Source organism: Bombyx mandarina, chromosome 15, assembly GCF_030267445.1.
Source record: "Bombyx mandarina strain Sakado chromosome 15, ASM3026744v2".
Classification (NCBI taxonomy): Eukaryota; Metazoa; Arthropoda; class Insecta; order Lepidoptera; family Bombycidae; genus Bombyx; species Bombyx mandarina.
In genome coordinates, this window is record NC_143221.1 from 10,247,148 (window position 1) to 10,272,960 (window position 25,813).

The 25,813-nt window shown below is 35.7% G+C and overlaps 1 protein-coding gene across 2 annotated transcripts in view; it reads right to left on the reverse strand.

Moving 5' to 3' along the window:
- The window catches only part of jbug (filamin-type immunoglobulin domains fbug), a 115,641-nt gene extending 90,830 nt beyond the window's left edge, over nucleotides 1-24,811 (reverse strand). For both annotated transcript variants that reach the window (XM_089732982.1, XM_089732981.1), the window contains exons 1-7: nucleotides 24,644-24,811; nucleotides 5,590-5,891; nucleotides 5,336-5,516; nucleotides 5,057-5,156; nucleotides 2,574-2,716; nucleotides 1,953-2,176; nucleotides 921-1,062 (exon numbers count right to left, since the gene is read on the reverse strand). In XM_089732982.1, the coding sequence (XP_089589108.1) occupies nucleotides 921-1,062; nucleotides 1,953-2,176; nucleotides 2,574-2,716; nucleotides 5,057-5,156; nucleotides 5,336-5,516; nucleotides 5,590-5,805 (1,006 nt within the window). In that variant the 5' untranslated portion in view covers nucleotides 5,806-5,891; nucleotides 24,644-24,811. The remainder of the gene's footprint in view (nucleotides 1-920; nucleotides 1,063-1,952; nucleotides 2,177-2,573; nucleotides 2,717-5,056; nucleotides 5,157-5,335; nucleotides 5,517-5,589; nucleotides 5,892-24,643) is intronic.
- Nucleotides 24,812-25,813: the final 1,002 nt, after the last annotated feature.

Consider the following 25,813-nt stretch of genomic DNA (forward strand, 5'->3'; position numbering starts at 1 on the left):
CTAAGAGATCCTGAGGTGAGGAAGAACTATGCTGAAGTTTTGTCTAAGAAGCTGTTGCCAGTTAATGAGACAGGTGATGTTGATGCTGACTGGGGAGCTTTATCATCTCATATCATGGATACCGCTTCAATTGAACTGGGTAGGAAATGCCGTCGTAATGAAGACTGGTTTGATGGAAATGATGAAGTTTTGCGGGCGGCACTCGACAAACACCGTGATCTCTTGCGACAGCACAGAAGGCGTAAAGGAAGCGTTGCGGCGGTCAAAGCTAGTGACCTTGAACTGCGCAAGCTGTCTCGACAAATAAAAGACAAGTGGTGGCAGGACAAAGCTATTCATATGCAATGGCTCACTGACACAAACCAGCTCGGTGAGTTCTATAGCGAGGTGCGCAAGCTGATGGGTACATCCAACCATGCAAAGGTTCCTTTAAGGGCTCTAGATAGTAGGCACCTCTTAACAAGCAAGGAGGATGTACTAAGGCGCTGGGCAGAGCACTTCAATGCCCTGCTGAATGTGGATCGATCAGTAATTAGGATATAAGCTAGAAAAATGGATGAACGTACTACTTGGATGACAGGCAATTGATAGCAGATAAATGACACATTAAAAGGTCCCTTGCCAAATATTATAGTTCGAGTTTTGGTTGTGTGATGGCCTAGAAAAATGCTAACCCGTCTCTTGCCGTAGTAGTCATAAAAGGTAACCAAGCGATTTACGTAAGGCACTAACCACCTCATGCATATTTCTGCGAGGGAGTAATCCTGCGTTCCGAATAAACATCAGGTGAAGAGAAAGTTCACATACATTCAATGTCATAAAAAAAATTAAAAATACTGTTTTTATTCCAGTGACCACCTAAGAGCCACCGTAGGTAATATAATTATACAAACGAACATGCCTAGTGGAACGGTACGTACCTAATTTTTTAGCAGCTTCTATGGCTTGTTTATTGTTTTCTTCCCATTTCGCAGGATCCCGTCTAAGTCTACTTGCTGGAGGAGCGGGCCCACCTAAAGACCTCACCAGCTCATTGGCTACACGCCCGTCATTCCAATCCGTCTGTGTGAATATTTCCAATAATCAGAATTTGGTTTACAAGAAACAGAATTGTTCTATTGAACATAACCAGGTAAACTAGAATTAACTGTAGCTGTTATAAATTCTTTAGAACTTTGTCATTAATAGTTAGAAAAAAGATGTGTGTATTAATGATTTTGGATAAGCATCTTGCCAACAATAATTAGGTATATGGTACAATCATCGAATTCATAATTTAGAATATATATATATTTTTTACAATATATGCTTTACAGCAAAGATAATATTTTCTTTTACCACAAACAGACTAAATAATAATGTATTTTTCTACCAATAATGTTACGATCGTAATAAGAATTCGTAAAATACGTATGACTAATAATAACTTTTATATCGTTGATATTATCAGTCTGCTTGGATAAGGCGAATTCGATACCTTCTTGGAGATTATATTAATCGCTCCACCCTGATCAAGACACACTCGAATAACAGCGTTGACTTTTGTATTTGAGTCGCGTTTGTGTTTACTTAAGAAATTGTTTGCGAATTTTGCGTAACAAAATGGCATTCGGTGTATAACGTCTTGACTATTTTGGCTCTAGACGTTTACGTAAATGCTGTCATCCACCTTGAGGCATTAAGTCCAAGTCTAAAGTGTATTGTATAATGGCGGCCCCACCTTTCAAACAGGAACGCATAACTGCTCGATGTCATCCACCTTGAGACATGAGATCCAACTCTAAAGTGTATTGTATAATGGCAGTCCCAACTTTCAAACAAGAACTGCAGGACGGTTTCAATCTACTAATGATAAACTAAGTAACTATTAGAGAACCAAATTATAATGCGATATTTACACAATACTGTTTTTTGGCTTAGAAAAAAAATCTAGTAAAAAACTGCGTACTAACCGTGAAGTTAGTAATTGCCCTTTCTAGTCTAGAGTTGACCCACTCCAGGGTTGTCCTGAAGCCCGGTGAATCTGGTTTCATAAAGTAGGACAAATACGTCATGCCAGACAACTCGTCAAGCCAAGGTGAAGCCAAATACTCGGGTTCCAATATCATCGGAACCTCCAGCTCGCGGTGTGCAAGCCTCATTGCGCGCCTGCAGTTCTCTATAGCCTCGTGTCGATCTGGGTACATAATACAATTCTTATTACGTATTTTTATATTTCATACAAATTCAATCTATCTTCTATATATATAAAAATGAATTGCTGTTCGTTAGTCTCGCTAAAACTCGGGAACGGCTGGACCGATTTGACTAATTTTGGTCTTAAATTATTTGTGGAAGTCCAGAGGTTTAAAAGGTAGATAAATATGAAAGTGCTCGGAATTAAATCAAAATAACAATTTTGTTTTTCCTTTGATGTGTCCCCCGTCGGACAGATTCCTTTTGTTTGTTTTAAGTTTATTTTATACAAAAGTTTAGGTCTTTTATTTATCGATTGAGGCACTACGAAGTTTGCCGGGTCAGTTAGTTCAGCAATAAAAGTATTCATAGTGCAGATTTTAATTGATAATACTGACTGAGCTCTCGCCAGTGAGGGAAAACGCCGGGCTTGCAGTAGTCGAGAAGGGCCGAGAGCAACACGCCGCTGTTCCAATCTGTAGTCAAGTTGTTAACGCGGCACTCCGGCAACACTGCCTGTAGCCACGATAGCATCAGCTTTCTGCAATCAAACGGCGATAAACGTGCAATTTGCCGCCCTCTAGCTAGACTAAGCAATTTACGCGGCCAGGTGAGAAAATGAGGTGCAACTAGTATATGTTATCACTTTGATAACTTTGCAAACAAGTTGCCCGGTTAGCGTCAAGTAATTACGGACGTGTCCGGTCGGACGGTCTTAAATTTGGTATTGTTTGGTGGTAAACTTGACTCCAGACTTACCTTTTGCACCTTCTAATATTTTATAATTGTTTGCATAATTATAGAGGTAGTAATTATAGAGGTAGAGAAAGAGGAAAAGGTAGGCCTAAAAAGAAATGGATGGATTGCGTGAAAGACAATATGTGTAAGAGGGGAGTGAGCGAAGAAATGGTATATGATAGAGGAGTATGAAAAGAGAAGACACGTTACGCCGACCCCAGGTGATTGGGAGAAGGGCAGGAGAATGATAATGTTAGCATAATTATATTAGAAGAACGCATGCTAGGAATAATTTCGTGGAAATCACTCCACAGTGTCTGTCATTTACTTAGAGAAAATTGCAAAGAAAAAATCGAAGGACATTGGTTCAATGACGCATTTACGCGGATTTCCAGGTCTATAATTTTAGTTCTATGTTTTTAACTTTTTTTAAAAAAAAATTGTTCTCGTTTATCTCCCTTAAGAAAGTGAATTTTCAAGGTTATTTTGATTCAAATTTATATTTTATTACGCTCCAAGTATGTAATTATGATTTTGCTGGAAGAAAACTCATCTCTGAGTTGAGCTCGTCTTTGTACACATTTTTTAAATTATATTTAATTTATTCATTCAGTCTGGTCGTTCATTCAGTCACGCTTAGATACTTATAGATCACGTATAGATCACGATACTAAGAGAAAAATAAGTTTTAACAAAAAAAAGAAACTAGTCAATTTTGTCTGTGTACGCTAATAGCGTAGTATCCCCAAAACGAATCTAAAGCCTTCACTTTCCCCTCGTCTTATTTGTCGTAAGCGGTGAATTATCCAATTGAAATCTAATTTATTTAAAACTGAGAAGAACTCGAACGAACGGATTTCCCAACACCGGGGCAATGAAGCAATTTCGTAAAGTGTATCTGTAACGTGTTTACTTTGAACGTAATCGTAGTATTTGTCGATTGCGCATACACAGACTTGTCATGACTATGTTCGTTCGTAGATTTTTAAGCTACTGCATAGCTTTTATCGTGGGCTTTGAGCGCGGCGACCGAATCAAGAAATTCCGTAACGAAAATAAAACCTAACCCTTCCACTCCGCCTACCATGTAGCTCGTTTTTAACACATTCACACGTTGCGCTTGTGTAGTGTTTGTGAAAAGCGCGCGGCGTGATATCGTAATGCATGTGCATCATGAAAAGTCTGCTCATCTCTCTCTCGCACAGTCTAGCTTATGAGTGTGCAGGGGACAGTTAATGTTTTGCTTTTGTTAATGTTTATAAAAATAGCGTGGACTTATTTTATCATTATTTTAATATCAAATTATTATTGTCTAATTATAATTGCATAAGTTAATAAAAAATGCTATGCAGTAGCTTTACCGCGGCCACACGTGTTTTTTTTTAATTGATTGCGATAAGCCACTTCGAAGAAGGAAAACAAAAGTGACAGTTTCAATTATCTTTCAGTTATTTGTGTCTATCAACCCAACAGTACCACGTAATACTCGTATAAATAAATATGTAAGCAAAACGATTTATGTTTGAGAACATGCAACCGTGTATTTTCAATAACGCGAATATTGAAATTGCAAATAGTCATTCGAATTACGTAACTGCGTTTCGTGGTCATTTCGAATTGTGTGAAATGGTTAGCTGCATTTATTTAAGCAAATGAAATACAAAGATTCTACGATTTATTTGTTAAGATTTGAGGAGACCGATAATAGAAGTGTCCATTGACATGATTGCAAATATACAGATTTATTTTTGTTTTTGCATTGTTTTTTCGAACATCGAACATCACGAAAATTATACTCAATATTATTATTATTATTTTTATTCACGTTTGCCTTTACAAGTATTTTCGGAATGGATTTATTTTTCAAATTACTATGCAAAATAATCACTCGTGGGACTAGAAAAGTTTTGCATTATTCAGAGATGACCACAGATCTCTATAGAACTGTTAATGTACTAGATCGGTCATCGAATGATTTGTTACATAATTTACAACTCTTTACAAGAATTGATACATAATTTATTTAACACAATGAACGAAATCCGGAGATATAAAAGTGCAAAGCAATGTGTAATCGTATTTGTACTGGATTCATTTTAGTAGTGGATGTATTTTGTTAATAATAATTTAAACAAAGATTTACCTCGGCGGGAATTTGCTCCTGCCTATTTGATATCGAACAATCAATGACCAGATCAAACCTAAGATTAATTTAAGGTTTCCGTTCACGATGTCAGTGTTGCCTGAAAAATAAATTAAAATCACAATTTTCATCACGAGTTATGGAAACAAACAATGTTAATATCTTTTAATATAAAATAATAATGTTAGTCTGGAAGGCCCTGTGGGTTTCAATTTTTTTTTCAAGTTAACTATTACTAATGTGTATTGTGAAAAAAATCGGAATAATATAATGTCTAACCGATATTAACAAGTTTCACGCCGTCATCTTCTATGGCCTGCAAAGCGGTCGTAACATTCTCTAGTTTATGATGCTGATTCGTAGGGTTTGCACTCCATCCTTTCAGTCGACGACCCTGCAATGACTCCACCAGCGAACACAGCACTGTTCCATCTCGAAGGTCCTCCACAAGGTCAATAACCTAAATAAAGATAAGGAATCAATTACTTTTCATTAGCATCCGTTTATAATATAAATTATTTCGATTTACGTACCTTAATATTTCTGGGCTTCAGAGTCTCGTTAACCCAATTCCTGAAGGTATTAGCTTGTATTTCTACCCATAAATCCTCGTGGCCTTTAATGGCCATGCCCTTAGCCGCAGTCCCTTCTGGACTCCGAGCTGCCAGCCCAGCCTGCGTGATCCTGCCTGCTGAGCCTTCGGCAGAGTGGGCTCTCACTCCCTGATGCGTCACTCTCGTACCCTCCATAATTATACTTTCATCAATACCGCATCAAAGTCATCCTTAGTCTACTTAACATAGTGTAATCTTTGGTCCCGCACATTGTTTGTCTCCTAGAAAGGAAGGAATAATTACATCTCGATTGGTTCTTCAGGAAACAAATATGAACTATATGTCACGGGCGACAACATAAATGCAATCAAGATATCAGAGACGACCAAACAATAAAGCGTAAGTTACGAGCAACTACTTCGAACGTGATATATATCCCTTGGCAAGTGAGATTAGTTGTGTTCCAATTGTAGATTTATACCTAAAGTACAGGACATATTGATTAATAGAGGTCTTTGCTTAATGTCACTATTTTATTCATAGCCTTACCTAATATTGAATGTAAATACTCGTCCGAGAACAATTTATATTTTGTTTAATTTTTAAATGACTCTGTTCTTGAAGACTTAACGGAGATCAAGTCATAAGTATTCTGTTAATCAGGACTCGATTACTGTAAATTTGTAAATCAACATAACACGGTTTCTTTATTACTTCTTTAATTATTTTTTTTGGTTAGGAGGAAATCGCTGGACTTCCGCCCTCCACTGGGGATGGAGGGCGGGGCATGTCAGAGTCGAACTGACTAAATCCTCCTGTCGCTCAACAACCAACGTCCAAACCTCGCATGAGACAGAACTCATGAAGAGGCAGAGGGGGGAAAGTGAAACGTTTAGTGCGGAGCACATCAGCTCTCCCATCACCCTCCCCCTCGGGACGCCGGTCCGGCGGTCGTCGGCGCCACGACCACCAGCCCTCTCGGTTACTAGGGTACTCGTGTCGAGTGATATGTCGATTCCGGCAATTCGATAAGTGAGTGCGAATTTAACAAATGCTCACGGAGCAGTTGCTTCATGACGGATATTGGATGTTTTGTGAAACATAGTGAAATAAAATAAATATGTAAATAAGAATTAATAAAATTTCATATTTCCTAGTACCTAGTGGTAGGGCATATCGTATACCCACATCTAGGTTCCACCAGCACGTCTATTTCGGGCGTTAAGCGGTTATACATTCCGATTTGAAGATAGGAGGGCCGTTACTGAAAGAGTTATGATTTTAACCTTATTTCTTAAAGGTAGGTGGCTATTTTCATGTGGTAGTGTCTAATGTGCTCCGATAGCAATTTAAACCAGTAATTCGGTCGCAAATTCGTTTTTCTAATCAAATATCAACAAAATAACAGACTAAAACATAAGCTTTTAGTTGTAAATGTATCATTAATATTATCAAAAATATATCTGGAATTTCAGAGACGTCTCGTGACATATTGAGTTCGGATGTTGAGTTTTAGCTTATTGATGATGGGTCGTCACATCCAATTTGATTGATGATTGCATTCAAGATTCTTAAAATATTTGCCGATAGATATCGACTCACTCTCGCGCTCAGGAGGCAATATCAGATTTTTTTACAATAATACGTTACGTTTTTTATTTTTATTTATTGCTTATATGGGTGGACGAGCTCACAGCCCACCTGTTGTTAAGTCGTTACTGGACCCATGGACATCTACAACGTAAATGCGCCACCCACCTTGAGATATAAGTTCTGAGATGTCAGTATAGTTACAACGGCTACCCTACCCTTCAGACCGAAACGCATTACTGCTTCACGGCAGAAATAGGCAGGGCGGTGGTACCTATCCGCGCGGACTCACAAGAGGTCCTACCACCAGTAAGAATTAAAAACGGAGAATTAAAAACTAAGAATAAGAAGAACTAAGTGACAACAAATAATTAAAAATTAACTAAGTTTAGGCAAATTAAACTCGTGTGGGATGGGAGATTGTGTAAATTTGTAATCGGTATGGACAGTTAAGTATGAATGCGACTGCGACATCATATTATTTATTAGCTATCTACAAAGCATTAAACCAGGTCAAAACACATTTAAGGCGACGACTTCCTTTTAAGTATTAATTAAGGTATCAATTAGAATTACCATTTTGAATACATGGAAGATTTCGTAAGACAAAGTTCGTTGACCATAAAGTCAATTAGGTAAAAGCTTGCATACAGCTTTTCGATTTCGTTTTTGTTTTGTTTTAAGCTCCCGCTAGCTAAAAATAAAAATAAAAATAGCTAGATTTCACGGCTAACTATATATTGTATTTTATTTATATCTTCAAATTTGCTGCTTGCAACGAGAGAGAGAGAGAGAGACATTCACGTATTACCGATTTTTCATCGCCCCCTTTTCATGCGTGATTTCATAAACTATCAGATGAGGCACGGCTCCTCAGCTCCTCTATGGATCGTAAAAAGCAAAAAAAAGCAACTAATAACGTAATTTTAAGATATATAATATGTTCCACGTAAATTATCTAGCATAAATAGCTTTGTTTATTTATTAAATTTTAGTTAATATAATCATTATGTCGTGGCTAAAGAAACGTTCAATTAAAGGGGTCACTATGCATGATATGCAATAGTGTACATAACTTTTTGTCAAAATCATAACTTTATACATACTATAACTATATATAAAAGGTATTCATAATAGAACTGCTTTTCTATCAATAAAATATTTTATAAATAAATATTAATTTTTTAACATCCTCATATAAGATGCTATACCAATAATTTCCTGGACAATAAAGGCGCTATCCACTAGAACAAGTCAATATACAATTATCTGTTTATACAAAGCATGAAGACACGCACTAATTAGTTCAAGCAAAATACAATACAACGACCAGCGCAATGTATAAAATAAAAATAAAAATGTACGATAAGTGGTTGGCAAATAAAATGATAACGAATTTACTTAATAAGTAATGTGAGGTAATTTATTTTGAAATTTTGAAAGCTGCCTGTATCGGACTACATTTTTTGAGCGAAAATTTAAAGAAAATTTGCTGATATAATAATAATAACCGGGGAAAAGTCACGCACGGTCGTTTGGCCTCAAACTAGGATTGCCTGTAATGTGGCAACCAATACGTGATAATAAAAACATACATATGCACGCTTAAATATATGTTACACATTTAGATCTTAAGATTCAGAAAAAGGGCCAACTTTTTGATCACACGAATGCTTACTCGATGTATTTACCAATCAATAGGCCGATTCAAAGATGCCTAAACAAACGGAAAGAACGACTTTCAATCGCGAATTGGTATGACTTCATTTAAAAGATTTAGAGGGTAACCGCTAATCACATCAGAACAATAAATAAATATCTCGATTGAGCCGGGAAACGGGATAATCGTGAATTTAAATAAGGGGAAGAACGGGAAAATTGAAGTCGTCGTGGCCTAACGGATAAGACGTCCGGTGCATTCGTGTTGAGCGCGATGCACCAGTGTTCGAATCTCAGGCTGGTACCAATTTTTCTAATGAAATACGTACTAAACAAATGTTCACGATTGACTTCCACGGTGAAGGAATAACATCGTGTAATAAAAATGAAAACCCGCAAAATTATAATTTGCGTAATTACTGGTGGTAGGACCTCTTGTGCGCCCGCGCAGGTAGGTACCACCACCCTGCCTATTTCTGCCGTGAAGCAGTAATGCGTTTCGGTTTGAAGGGTGGGGCAGCCGTTATAACTAAACTTGAGACCTTAGAATTATATCTCAAGGTGGGTGGCGCGTTTACGTTGTGGATGTCTATGGGCTCCAGTAACCACTTAACATCAGGTGGGCTGTGAGCTCGTCCACCCACCTAAGCAATAAAAAAAAAACGGGATAATCATGAAATTTTTACCACTCTTTTTTTATTTTGAACATCGAAACATAAGTCTCCCTGATCGCTAAGATAGCCTGAAAAGTATTTGTAACTTTTATTAAACAGTATTAAAAATGTTTGTTTAAATTTATTAAAACATTTGTTGTGAAAAATATTCGAAAAATAAGCATCCATTAATTTTGTTCTTGGATATGTATGGCGTGGAATAAGAATCAGTTCCCCACAAACAGACAGAGGAATAAATGAGGAAGGGGCCTGAAATCCCTAATGCAATTCGCCGGCGCTCATGTAAGGAATGAAATTATTATAAAGGTGTACTACTAATTCAACTAACTATTGCGGTATTAAATAACAACTTGGCGTTTGAATTTATTTGTTTATGTTTTGTGTTTATTATTCGTTTCCTTCATAGGGACACAATATTATTTTACAAAATAGATCATTCGTTTTGTTTCAGCTTTTACGCCTAGTACATTTGTTCGCGTAGATAGCCTATCTGTAAATGTTTATTTTAGTCAGTTCCATAATTGCACGTGAATGCGTAACAAAATATAACATCCAATTATTAATTATAATAATATAATTAAGCATATTTTATTAACTTCTTAATGAATTTTTAAAGAGAATTTTCTTTTATTTTCTTATCAAATAGCCTTAAGGAAACATTTACAAATTTTTCATCGTAATTGAAAAACGTATCTATCTATGTACATGTGTAAAAATTTCTTCGTTTATTTGAATAAAAAATCAATTAAAATCGCATTTCTTTTGTGAATATGAATAGTTTAACTTAAATAAATTCAAAATGCATGTGTTTCAAAACTTCTCCGGTTAGTCGACAGACCGCGACACTACAGTTGGATTGTGTTCATACGAAATCAAATGAAACTACGAATAGTTTTAGTTATTTAATACAAATTCTCGGTTCTTCTCGGCCATTATTGTTGGAATATTTAATTGAAATCCTACGGACAATGTTTCCAACCGCTCTCAGAGACTCTGTTCTGTGTTTAAACTTGTCCATCTGTCGTTCGAGAATGTTCTGAACACTATTAACTGTGATGAATAACTGTGATGTCTAACATTTTAAGGCTAGGTAGCGGCTTGGTTCTGCCCCTGGCATTGCTGAAATCCATTGGTGACGTTAACCATTCACCATCAGGTAGACTATATGCTCGTCTGCCTACAAGTGCAATAAAAAAAACCTATGAAATATATTAATAGGACAAAATATTTCATCGTTCATCCCCACCTGGATGAAATGAAACAATGATAAAATCCTCTTCATGGTAGTAGCCATCATAGAGCATAAGGTATTTGACAGATACCTGAACCTCATTAACGCCATTTCCAAGATAAGTTAGCACACATACAAGTTCAGAATAACATACGGATCGACGAACGTCTAATATTTTAAGGCTAGGTAGCGGCTTGGTTCTGCCCCTGGCATTGCTGAAATCCATGGGTGACGGTAACCACTCACCATAAGGTAGGTATGCTCGTCTGCCCTTAAGCAATACAAAAAAAGGTCCATATTAGTAAAATTCGGGTTATCGTTTTGGATTTTCTTTAAGCTTACATTAATATATTTATCGCAAATTCGCTGTATGACATAGAAGAACAATGAGTGTTGGAGGCTGGAAGCGATCGCGTGGGACGCACCGCGTTTAAATTGGTTCGTCGATATCATTATGTAATAATATTCTATAATGCGATGTGGGATGACTGTTTGCTATCGTCCGCGTTGTAAGCAGAAACGTATCTAGCGTCATATCTATTTTAGTTGATCTTGTCATTGTACATATACATATACATATAAAACCTTAGCCGTGATCGCACGAGCACTCGTGAACACAATTAACTGCATTAACGCGATGAATTTATGCTAAAGTTTTCATTGTTGCTCATCGCATCGAAACAAACTGGTTCTTGGTCAGGTCAAATGATTCATTAACGTTGCCGACGAATGAATATAGTTGGGTACTAACTTTATTGTTTTGTTTACATGTAAGCGATCAGGTGAGTTGTATGCTCCTCGCTTTGGGAAGGTCATAAAAAGAAAACCAATTACGTTAACCATGATCTTTTGGTACAAAAGCAAAATATCGAACATTAATCTCGAAGGATTTTTTCAGGTTACGAAATTCGATGACATAGTAATGTACCTGAAGTACTTAGGACTGCCGAAGATAGAGACATGTGGATAAGAGGGGTTGTAAAACGGGTGATGCGAGGACATCAAACTAAAGTCATCAAACTAAACTAATCCCGACCTTTAGAAATGAAGATGCATAAATAAGTTTAAATTCTGAACAGTTCGTTTACCATTACATAATGATATTGTATGCCGTTTTCTCCACAGGACAAACAAAATCGAACATCAAACTATCTATGTCCTAAAACTAAACGCAATTTACTGGTGGTAGGACCTCTTGTGAGTCCGCGCGGGTGGGTACCACCACTCTGCCTATTTGTGCCGTGAAGCAGTAATACGTTTCAGTTTGAAGGGTGGGGCAGCCGTTGTAACTATACTTGAGACCTTAGAACTTATATCTCAAGGTGGATGGCGCATTTACGTCGTAAATGTCTATGGGCTCCAGTAACCACTTAACACCAGGTGGGCTGTGAGCTCGTCCACCCATTTAGCAATAAAAAAAAGAGAAAAAATAATCTATAAAATTCTATAGACATCTTCTACAGGCTTCGCGAATTAGATATAGAATTAAAATTGCTTTAACGATTTAAACTCACGCTTTTTTATATGCTATTTATATTTATACCACATATTATTATGTGAGTACTTGACAATTTACGAAATTAAATTAAAGTATTCAAAACGCCGGTAATAGTTTAATGATAATACGAAACGCATGATTAAACTAACCAGTTTACAGCCTACAAAAATTAAAGTATTCGAAACGTCGAAGACAGTGCAATGACAATAAGATTAAAAGTAGTTTTAATTTTGTTTAACGCCCTAGATCATTGTAACAATAATTCACTTTCATTATTTACAGCATTACCAATCGAACATGTTTTTTTTATTAACGGCCGTCTGGTGTAGTGGTACATGGTCACTACACAAGGGGGTGGCGGGTTCGAATCCCGCCAAGGGAAGATATTTGTATGGTAAATATAAATGTCTTTTCCAGGGTTATGGATGTATATTAAATATATGTATGTGTATAATAAAAAATCTTACATTTATTTCCGTTATCTGGTACCTGTAACACAAGTTCTTTACGAACTTATCACGGGACCAGTTAACGTGGCGTGATTGTTAGTAAATATTAATTTATTTATTTATTTATTTTATTGCTTAAATGTGTAGACAAGCTCACAGCTCACCTGGTATTAAGTGGAGTGGTTACTGGAGCCCATAGACATCTATGACGTAAATGCGCCACCCACCATGAGATATAAGTTCTAAAGTCTCAAGTATACAACGGCTGCCCCTCCCTTCAAACCGAAACGCATTACTGCTACACGGCATAAATAGGCGCGGTGATGGTACCTACCCGTGCGGACTCATAAGATGTCCTGCCACCAGTAAAATGTTGCAGGAAATCAGTTTTTTTTTTAAACTGAGTTAGTAATTTTAAACAAAATCTCACCACATTTTCCTTATTTAGTTTCCGAGTCCGTGCTTCATAAAATATTTGCCCTGTGTTTTTGTAAACATGTTTTGGGACCTCCGCAACTGTTATATTACGTGAGTTTTATATGAGTCGCGTTGTTCAAAACTTTTGCGTTTTAAATTACATGAAACAAAATTAGCTTCGAAATTCAACGAGACTAGATGTTTAACATCACTGTTAATAATATACAAAAGAGAAACATATTGGTGATTAATTATTCCCTAGTATGAATGATCTAGAACAATTTTGAACTAAAACTTGTTTCTTTCTATTGGCTATCCCATTCTAATGCTTTTTTTTATGATAATTAATTATCCTAAATTATCTCGCCAGATCTTTTATACATGAAGGGCTTGAAGGGTGGGGCAGCCGTTGTAACTATACTTGAGACCTTAGAACTTATATCTCAAGGTGGGTGGCGCATTTACGTTGTAGGTATCTATGGGCTCCAGGAACCACTTAACACCAGGTGGGCTGTGAGCTCGTCCACCTATCTAAGCAATAAAAATAAAAAAAACTCAGAACTTATGCCGATCTCGACTGCTAGACGGTACTTAAAATATTAATGTTTAAAATTCCAAAACCATTCATCTAATCAACGAGGAATGTGCTTAATTAACGATATACATTTATTAATGTTCTAATGAAATACCTACGCAAGGATAGGATTGTGGGCCGATTGTTATTGGGTGCTGATGAAGCGCAAACCACCTACTGAGAGGATTTGCATCGAGTTATGGAGCTACGGAACGTTGTGATCTAGCTAGATATATTATACGTAGGGCATATGTAGAACAGATATCATGAGTAAACAGCTCTGTGTGCTTAGTGCGAGTTTTTTAACGCTCTCGATAGCGTAAAAGTTAGCTCATGGTATCGAATGGGATCGCTTGCCTACGTTTGCCGCTAGGGGCGCTGTTCAAACTGCATACAAAATTGGGTTAACTTTTACGCTATCGAGAACGAAAAAAATACGCACTAAGCACACAAATTGCTTACTATAAAGTCAATGATTATCTAGAAGATTGCACAAAGTGGGAAGGAGTTGCTCGCTCCGGACATTTCAATATTGCAATAATTGTTACGTTATAATACTCATTGTAAGAATTAATATAAAAAAAAAGTACCTAGTTAATTCTTTTTGACGTTCAACAAGTATGTACTTTCATTTATGTTGAATAATATTTTTTTTATTGCTTAGTTGGGTGGACGAGCTCACAGCCCACCTGGTGTTAATTGGTTACTGGAGCCCATAGACATCTACAACGTAAATGCGCCACCCACCTTGAGATATAAGTTCTAAGGGTCTCAGTATAGTTACAACGGCTGCCCCACCCTTCAAACCGGAACGCATTACTGCTTCACGGCAGAAATAGGCAGGGTGGTGGTACCTATCCGCGCGGACTCACAAGAGGTCCTACCACCAGTAATTACGCAAATTATAATTTTGCGGGTTTGATTTTTATTACACGATGTTATTCCTTCACCGTGGAAGTCAATCGTGAACATTTGCTGAGTACGTATTTCATTAGAAAAATTGGTACCCGTCTGAGATTCGAACACCGGTGCATCGCTCAACACGAATGCACCGGACGTCTTATCGCTTAGGCGACGACGACTTCAAACTTCGAATTATTTTTGATTTCATTTCATTTTATTTGAGATACGTGTAATGCTCGTTTTAAGCGTGCCGCATACCCCTGCCTTTGATCGTGTACATCTCATAAATAATGCTTCAGAAATGAAGAGCTGTGTAATCGCTGCTGGCGCCTCACCCGCGCTTAGTAGGTATGTACTTACGAAAATTACAATTGAGAACTTTTAATTTGCTTAATTTGCGTTTCCATTCAAATCGTCGTGTTCATTTATCGCATTGTTTAATGTGTTTGCGATATTCAATGAAATCGCATTGTCCGATATTCATTTGACGCTCTGGTGCTTAGAAGATTTACCTTCACTATTTTGTTAATCTTTTTAATTAAAGATCTCGCATTAAAATACCAATTTAAGTATTATATAAAAATAAAAATCTATTCTTTATTATTAAAGACATAAAGTCCATTCTATATTTGACGTAATTGCTAATGTGCGTGTGGTTAAATTTAAACATGAAATTTTGCGATACCCTATTTTATGCCTCTTATGTCGAGAGTTACATTTTTGAGTATGTATACTTTTCTGAGAATACAAGTACAACCAAACAGAATTCACATATCATATAACTAATGTACGCTTTGCAACATATTTTGTATTTACGAGTGCAAACGATAGGCAAACGAGTGGAAAACCATCGTCAGAGTTGTTAAGCGCCGTTTCACTTGACGTATTCGTATAGCGCAGCCCACGCGATGCGAACACGGACGTAGATTGATGGTACGCCGCGATCTTCCTAAACAGGTGTTGTTACATTTTTTTCGTGACATGTCTTATCCGCTTAATATTCACTGATAAATGTATCCAATTTTGTTTACTAATGGTCCTTTACTCAAAATTTTACGTATCAAACTAAAAACGGAAAAAAAAACTAGAAATGGAATCGGCATCATTGCCATCAAATTGCAGCAATCCATATTTATACTGTTCTTATCTTACATGGGCTAGACGATAACTTGGCTTGGAGGAAAATGAAGATGGTATATTTTATAAATATATTTGTATTATGAAAATGGTATATATCTGTTGCTGCTTTATGCAAGAATAATTGCATTCTTGACCAGATAAGCAATATTGCTATAATTAGTTATAGCACTTTTTATAGGCCGGAACTCTATTCTGACCTAAGTAAGAAGTAATATTTATTCAAACAAAGAGTCTACCTTGCGTGGATTACTACTAATCCAAAAACTGGGTAGCGGTTTTTATTTTTTTTTTATTGCTTTGATGGGTGGACGAGCTCACAGCCCACCTGGTGTTAAGTGGTTACTGGAGCCCATAGACATCTACAACGTAAATGCGCCACCCACCTTGAGATATAAGTTCTAAGGTCTCAGTATAGTTACAACGGCTACCCCACCCTTCGAACCGAAACGCATTACTGCTTCACGGCGGAAATAGGCGGGGTGGTGGTACCTACCCGTGCGGACTCCCAAGAGGTCCTACCACCAGTGATTACGCAAATTATAATTTTGCGGGTTTGATTTTTATTACACGATGTTATTCCTTCACCGTGGAAGTCAATCGTGAACATTTGTTGAGTACGTATTTCATTAGAAAAATTGGTACCCGCCTGCGGGATTCGAACACCGGTGCATCGCTACACACGAATGCACCGGACGTCTTATCCTTTAGGCCACGACGACTTCACTACTTTTTCTTTACTTATTCACATATACATATACATATACTTTGGAGCGACGAAGTTAAATGGTTGTCTCCAAACAGAAACGTCCAGTTCCGTCTTTCAACAATTCTAAACTCATGAACCGCTTGGAGTCTCTTGTGGAGGGATTTTGGTTCTTTCTGTCTCTGTTTCACAAGATGCTTTACAGAACTGCTTAAAACGATTCCGTCATCTATTATTTACCAAGAACCATTCACCTACGCAGATTTCGTTCCTACCACCACTACGCTCATCTACAGTGCTCTTCGGGAGACAATTTCTGCTACATACCACCCAGCTCTAAAATAAACACCCATCTTCGCTGTTGCTTGAACGTCAGCAGCATATAATAGTTTGGCTGTTTCTTTGCCATTCATAAATTAAATAGGCCGTATATTTATATTACTTCAATAGTAATAAAAAAAAACAAAGACAAGTGTAAGTAGTGGTTTTAGTAGTATGAAACCAATATTCGATATTAAAACAAACTGTTGAAATATCCCACAGTTCTTCGGAAATATAGATTGCGCGTTTCATTTTAGTTTTTTTTTTTGATAATGCCATCTTGTTGTGTCTTTAAAGCTGTTAGTAGATCTCGGGAAGAATTGATTATTGAAAACACGAATAAAACAACATTTTCTGAAAATAAATCGTAGCTAGATCGATTTATCGCTCCCGAAAACACCTGTATACTAAATTTTATGAAAATCGTTGGAGCCGTTTCCGAGATTCAGATTATGTATATATTAATATACAAGAATTGCTCGCTTAAAGGTATAAGATACAATTTCACCATCATGATTTATAAGTGCTGCCGTATTAAGAGTCACTCTATCCACTCGTCTATCTTAGCTTGTGAGAACGATTTAAACCTATATGTTTTTTTTTTGGGGAAATAAACCCGTTTCTAAACACAAGAATAACTTTCCTTTGTGATTTCAAATCAAATCAAATCAAAAAAGTTTTATTCAACATAAATGAAAGTACATACTTGTTGAACGTCAAAAGAATTACCGCCAATTCACAAGAATTAGCCTCCGTCCTGAGAAGAATTGGCAAGAAACTCAGCGGGCATGTTTTTTTTTTTTTTTTTTATATATTAGATTTTTATTTTTATTTTAAATATTTTTTTTTTTTTAAATATTCATATTACAATAAGTAATTATAACATAACAATTTTACAATATTGAAATTCCCGGAGCGAGCAACTCATTCCCACATAGATTAAATACACTAATTGAATAGTAGACACTAACGAACATTTCAGAACTTTATTTTATGTTGCAATACAAGTTCTCGTGAAACTTTATGCATGCATTTACTACATTGTGAGTTTCGCAGTGCTTTCTTATAAAGTATAGAGCTTCATACGTGAGATCGTCAGAAAGTTCAAGCCCTCGCCAGACAGACGGAGCGAGGAACGCGCAAGTGGAATTAATAAGTTCCTTTGTGAAGCTTTTGGATATTTAAATGTAAATAAAGATGTTGCATTACAAACTATCCGAGATCGTTTAAGGATTCAGCCGAAGCAAAAGTCATAAAACGTTTTACCGATGTTTTAAAACTTTTCGATCAACTCAATCGGGCTTTGAATTTTGTTTGTTAAGAACGAGCAGCTACAGTTTATTCACGTTTTAATCATAAAGTCATTTATGGAACGATTTTATTCTTTTTTAATTAAATTTTGAAATATTTAATTATAAACATTGCTAATATACATAGCAGTCTATGATGCTGTTGTGTATATCACGCAATGTATTCAATTGCTTTAAGAAGATGAAGAACGGATCGTCGAACTCCCTTGTAGGGGCACGGAGCGGGCCTTGGGGCGAACCCCACCACCCAGGCATGGGCCCCCCTACTTTTAATTGGGTGATTGTAAGCTGGTGTCGCCTATTCGTGCATATGTGATTTAGTTTCGTTACAAGATAAAATACAGATGTAATAAAATTTTTGGTTGAGGTGGCGGTTGACGTCGATGGCAGCCTCCTTCAGCTGCTCTCTCTCTCTTTATCTCAATCCTCTTCACTCCTTAACTTCTAAAAATGTGGACCACTTCACGTTTTTGCATGTTATCCCAAGGGCAGGGGTCATTAGGTTTCATGGAGTCGGAGTGGTGGTGCTCGATGGGGGTTAGTCGGTAGTCGGTTTTGCGGGGCGGGTCCTGCGTGGTAGACGTCGCGCAGCACCTCGCGCGCCTTTCTCAAGGCGTAGTCTCCCGATAGGAATTGGAAGAAGAGGAGGACATTGGTCTTCCTCTTCTCCCTCTTTTTTTCTGGAGACGCCGGAGTCCGGCATAACCCGATCTTTTACCCCTCTCGACCGGGTATCCATAAACGGATTCCCCAGCGTTAAAAAAAGGAGTCATGCAGGTCTCTGTATCGGTCCAATTTAGTAACTTTAATTCCAAAGTAAATACGGATGGATGACAGTGCTCTTGGAAAATTATCAACTTTTAATTTTGAATGAAACTGATTAATTCCTAAGTAGTCATTCCACTTCGTAAATGTCATCAATGTCTCCCCGCAAAAAAAATACGATAAATTATCGTATTAATTCATGCGCTAGTGAAGATATTGTACTGTTATGTTCCGTGTTTGTTATTTTGCGAATCGTCCATGCATGTACACACAACGTACGCCGCAGCACACATTATTTTTCTTATGTTTATTATTTTCGACGTAATTGGACGTATGTATTTTTGTGTATGTATTTATAATTTAATATAAATTTTATTGCACCTACTATCATTTACTATGCAGTACCTTTGGTTGACTGGTAGAGAATACCTTAGACATTAAGAACGCCAATATAAATTTTACATGAAGTGTGTGAATGAATGAAGTAAATAAATAAATAAATAATTGGACATCTCAAAATTTTAATCATTTGATTTTGTTATTATTTCAAACGAGAACCAATATGTTAATCTTGTTACGATTGTGATTTTATCACCTTAATGAAAAAAGCATTAGCCAGTTAATTTTCAATTGGCAGTCATCGATATAATATTATACATCAATGTTGGCAGTAGCTTGTCTGGCATTTCTGACGTCCATGGTCCCACCTCATCAATAGAGCCGAATGCTCGTTTGCTTTTAAAATCAATAAAGAATTTAGTTTTTGGAGACAAAAATATGAAAGCCCGCCGAAAGGAAATAAAAGTTATACTCTAAAAAGTCAATGTGTTTCACTTTAAAGATGATTTTTACAAATTTTATGTTATTATATTATGATTTGGATTGTTCGCTATGTTGCTAACTTTTGGTAATATAAAAATTATCTTATCTTTAGAAATGTCAATCGATAGTTTGGGTAGTAATATGTCCAAAAGACAGCGTTAAGCTTACCACCGGTCACGCTAGAATACGGATTCTGATAAGTAAGCTGATATATTTCATGCTACTTTTATCATTGCAGTTGGCATGCAGTAATATATAATAAATAATAAAGTTACAGTACAGTAAACCAAAATCCAAAAATCCTATTGTGAAATTATGAAAAAAAATATTATTTTTATAAAATAATTAAGCAGTAATTGAAGTATTCATAATCAATATTCTTATAACATTTAAATTACGAAAACTAGGAAGGAAATACAATATTTACTTACTTAGATATAAAGCGTTTTTACATTTTAAATATTCATCCTAGCTTAGTTAAGAAGATTGTCGCGACCAACACAAAAGTGAGGCGTGTGAAATACCACAGGTGCACGACAAAAAATCTAACGACAATAAGACGTTTGCTTAAAAAAAATAAAGTCGAAAAAAGGTTATGTTATCAGACAAAAAATAAAATCCTCTTTTGTCGTTTCGTCAGAGATATCGGGGCTAGGATATACTTGATTTTCCTCTCCCAGTTAATTTTATTATTATATTGTACGCGAAAAACGTATTGAATTAATTATATGGACATATAACACGGTATAAAAAATACGCAAAGGCTCCATCGGACATGATTTTACACTAATTAGATAATAATATTATTTTATTTTATGCGTAAAAAGAAGAAACGGGTAAAATGTCTGTTTTCATTGCTGGGAGACGAACGGATGCATTATGATTATAAAATGTAAATAGGACAAATAATTTGACTATCTCGACGATTCTGATAGAGCAACCAATATAATTTACTTTGAAATTTAGTCACGTGATCATATTTACCGAGTTAAAATGAAACTTACACATAAATTTTGCAATGTTCAAGTTTATCCAGAAGAAATTCACGGATATCAAGGATTGAATAGAATACGTTTTTTTCATAGACTTATGTCCATCTTCGCGGCTTATGTTATTGAAATATTAATAAAACTCTAAATTTTTAATAGAGATTTACTTAACTGATTTACAAATTATCTTTGTCTATTTCTGTAGATACATTATAAATATCATAAAATAAAGTGATTGACTGATATTTTTGTTATTTATGGAGTAGGTATTTATACATATACATTTAACTGATTTGAGGTAAAGATGATATTGTAACTAATATAATTTGATATGCTTGTAAAAGCTTTCCCTTTTTGAGCAACAAACAAAGGAAGGACGTGGACTAAGTTATGTATCTTTTCCACATTTTAGAACCATTCTTCAGACTTCAAATTAGTTTTAAAATAAGAATGTTTGTACTTTAATTCATCGCTAATGACTGAATATCTTTCATAAGATAGGTCTGCACTATAATAAAACGTAATAAGACAATTAGTAACATTTCACAACAGAACACTACTGATATCGAGATACACGTATGAAGAAATAAAACAGAGGGGTGCTAAAATAATACAAATTTTATTTTAACAAGCGTCTACCTAACGTTTTGCTTCGTGCTTCGTTGCCTCCAATAATGTAGGGTCCAGCCACGTAGAAAATACATACACATCTGTATAGCTATTCTAAGTTACTGAAGAACTTTTAATTATTTTGTCAATAAATTATTGATTACGTCACATACGAAACTCAATATGTATTATTATGTTCTAATGACGACTTTTGTTTATGATATTATAAAATCTGATGATACTAGCGTGACAATTGCATTAGTTACATTTATATTGTACTAGAGGTCCCGCAGTAGTCGAAATTCGACTATAATTAATTGGAATTGTAAGTTTGTACACACACTACAATCACCAATTTCGCGAAAGAAACACTATAAAAATATTAATAAAAACAAACAATATTTAATATATTCTCAATTTGACAACAGACGTCAAGAACAAAAGTTTGACAATAAATAGTATGCATGCGTGTGTGCGTCAAATACATGGTATGTGGTATGTGTAATGTTTTCTTTATTGATTTAATGTATCTTATATGCATTATTTAAAAAAAATATTAGCATTGTGCACTTCTTCTCTATAGTCTCTATAAGTGTGGGAAATTTCATACTACTCCGTCCGCGCAATTTTCGTAAAAAGGGATGCAAAGTTTTTGCTTCACGTATTAATATATAGATTACTTCGCTCGTTGTTATGCCACTAGCATTGTAACTCAAATTTTAACAAAAAGAACTGAAGCGAACAAAACGAATTATTTTCTTGTTTTATTGCGTAAGATATTAATCTTCTTAGGCCATGGGAACGCAAGGCAATTCAATAATTTGAATTTTAACAACGGTGGGTAAGAAATAAATTTTTCCTGTCAGATGTAGTTTTTACTTGAACTTTAAAAGTGATTTTATAGGTGGTAGTTAATCGTGCTTAATCGTCGAAGGACATCAATAATGCCCAAAGTTCAATGTAGGTATGTAGAATATAATTATTATTGAATTATGAATTCTCCGAGTAATTAGTTTTAAAGAAATCAAACATGTCCAGAAAAACAATGCACCCTCCTGTATTTTAAGTCCTCAAATAAACGCTCCCCAAACGAAGTCCTTAGCTCTTTATCTATTACTAGCGACCCGCCCTCGCTTCGCTTCGGAAACATTAAAACACACATGAAACAAAAAAACAAAAAAAAAATTAAAAGAAGTAGCCTATGTTCATCAGGGACAATGTCGGCTTCTAATGGAAAAAGAACTTTTCAAATCGGTCCAGTAGTTTCGGAGCCTATTCGAAACAAACAAACAAACAAATCTTTCCTCTTTATAATATTAGTATAGATACGAGCTTTTCAGTGACTTGGTATTGCTGATGCCCCTGAACGTCGAAATGTACTCAATAACAATCAGGAATAACATCGTGTAATAAAAATGAAACCCGCAAAATTATAATTTGCGTAATTACTGGTGGTAGGACCTCTTGTGAGTCCGCGCGGGTAGGTACCACCACCCTGCCTATTTCTGCCGTGAAGCAGTAATGCGTTTCGGTTTGAAAGGTGGGGCAGCCGTTGTAACTGTACTTGAGACCTTAGAACTTATATCTCAAGGTGAGTGGCGCATTTACGTTGTAAATGTCTATGAGCTCCAGTAATCACTTAACACCAGGTGGGCTGTGAGCTCGTCCACCCATCTTGGCAATAAGAAAAAAGGTGTATCCTCTACCGTCAATGTCAGTAAAGTAATGAATCTAATATTTTTCTGCATCAACTTAATGAAAATGTGTAAACATGTGCAACAAAATGCTTATATGAAATAAAATGAAGTATAATAGTATTTTCTTCCATTTTCACGTAGAGACATAATGAAAAGTACATTTACAGTTTTTAATTGTCATTCTAATATTTTCGAAGTTTCGAATACTTTATAATGTCTGTGGTCACAGATGATGATCAGTTATCGTAATAAAGTAGTTTTGATTCAAATTAAGTATGTCAATTGATACATCTATGACATAGGTAGGATAAGACAAACAAAGAATCTAACGTTGGAAGCTAATAATAGAGAATTACCATGTGTACTTGAAAATATCATTGATTTAATCGAGTATTATTTATTTAAATTTATTCAAATAAATATGCCTGTTGTGATTAATGAATACTAGAATTAAAAACGTATGTAATTCCAGTCGTAGTAAGTTTTTCGATAAAATTTTGAGAAATAATCGGCACAATTATTTTAAAAGGTCAGTTTCTGAAGTTATTCAATTTGGTACAAACGATATTTTCTGTTACAACAAATGTAATCGGTGTAACGGTCTAATGGGTAAAAATGACCCTGCATGTGCGTCGTGACGTAACTCATTAGAACATTCAGGGCTTAAATTCTACGACAGATATTTTTTGTCTTCTGTTTTTCAAAGTCAATGCGCACCTAATACGAACTCTCAAATAACTAAAACCTCAAAAACATCTAAAACGAAGCCAAGAAATAAGGACTTGTAATAAAAAGCAAAAACACAAAGTTAATAAAATTTACATAATAACTGATCGTAGGGCGTATTGCGAGTTGGAAAAGGTACCATTACCTTGCTAATTTCAAATGCAAATAAATCGTGATATCATCTTTGTAGAGAGTTACAGCTTATTTATCAATACAGTTAAGAGTTCAAGCTCTTGTTACAAAGTAGTATTAATATTAGGATGACTTCGGGCTCCGCAAATCACTAAATGCAACCAAATGCAAATGCAAGTGAATGAATCATTAGCTATTCAACCCATTTAAAATAATTACAAAAAATAAACAACTCTACATTTTTAATTTTCACAACATATGTAATTTTAATTAATTTCAATTGTTTTAAATTTCAATAACCATGTTATTTCCACAACATTAACGTGTAAGATTATTGCAACAGATTTTTTATTGATTTACCCTTATGCGTACGATAAAATCCACAATATGTGTATATGTATTTAAATGAAGCATAAGTTAATTTAATATTCTCGGCATTTATCACGAACGTAACCTAACGACACGTGCATTAGTGGGTGGAGTGCGAACACATCACAGGTGATGTCACTGCTTCTGCAGCACCTCCCTGTATTCGGCATCCACACATTGAGAACGAGCATCTACATACGTAAAAGGCAAGGGCTATATTGACACACTAATCTAAACATTACAAAAAATTACGAAATTCCCGAACAATTTTTTGCGAAATGCGTCGCCAATTTAACAATTCAATTCTGTTATAATAATCGAGGAGTGCCCATTTTTAGATGCGACCTAAAATAAATAACTCGTGTTTACGATTCGATTTCGAGTATCCATTGACTCGCGAACGCCCTTGTTCAAATACCACATCCAAAGCACAAGGGTGTTGTTCCACAATTTACCTTACGCTACTCCTTCGCGCACATCACTGATTGTTTATCTCACTTCACTTTGAATACGCGTTAATTGTTTTCGTATTTTAATAGATAAGTGTCCGTAACGTGAGAGCGTGTGTGCACGGTGATCGTGCGCAGGCGAGGCGGAGGCACTAGCCGCGACCTGCGAAGAGTGACGGAGGCAGCAGGTTGCGCGGGAGGGTCTCCCCTCGCCCCGCATGCAAGGCTGCACGCTAAGGCATTCCGCCTGTGACGACTATGTGCCCATTTATGTCTTTGGACACGGTCGACGGTGACTGCGGCCATATGGTGTGTCTTGCACTCTGTGCGATTACGTTTTTCAATGGAATTCCGTAATTATAGTAAATAACCTCTAACTATGGGAAACAATGACATGTTTTTTTTTTCACATTTTGTTAAACGTGTGATCTTAAGTAAAATTAAGTGTCGTGTTTTATAAGCGACACAGTATACTTCACAACTCAGCGTGAAAATTAATATATATAACTTTAAATGTATTGTTTGAATCGGCATCATACCATTATAATAATAATTACCGTAGCCAGTTCTTAAAACTATATTGTAATTTGATACGGTGATCCGGTATAATTGTTGAGAAATCACCTGTCGAATAATCTGTGTGAAATATTGTGGCAGTCCGACAAGAACAACTTCAATGAGTACAACATAAATATAACTATAATTATAACTATGAATACCATAAATTTAAGATTATATTTTATAATATAATTTACCATAGTTTTTAACTATCGCGGATCATTTCCCAATTAAATATAAATTAATCTTAGGCAATGAATGAAATGTAATCAAATCTTAGTTATATATTTTTTTAAATTTTTGTTGTTAATGCACTGTCGATTGCACCTATAATTGAGGTGACATCTGCCATGAACTTTTGTCAATTGTTCAATGTTTTGTACTGATGATCACTTTGTTGGTGCAACTTAATAAATAAATAAATGAATAAATTATTATCTATGTTTTTTTTCATAAATAATTACTAATAACATTTATTTCAATCAAACCTAATAAATAATTGAAATTAAAATTCAAAACTGTGTTTTATCAGTGAAGTACAATGATAGTTAATTCTAGTATATATTGCTACTAGTAAACTAAGGCGTCATTGTCATAGATCTAAGTGTTGTAACAGAC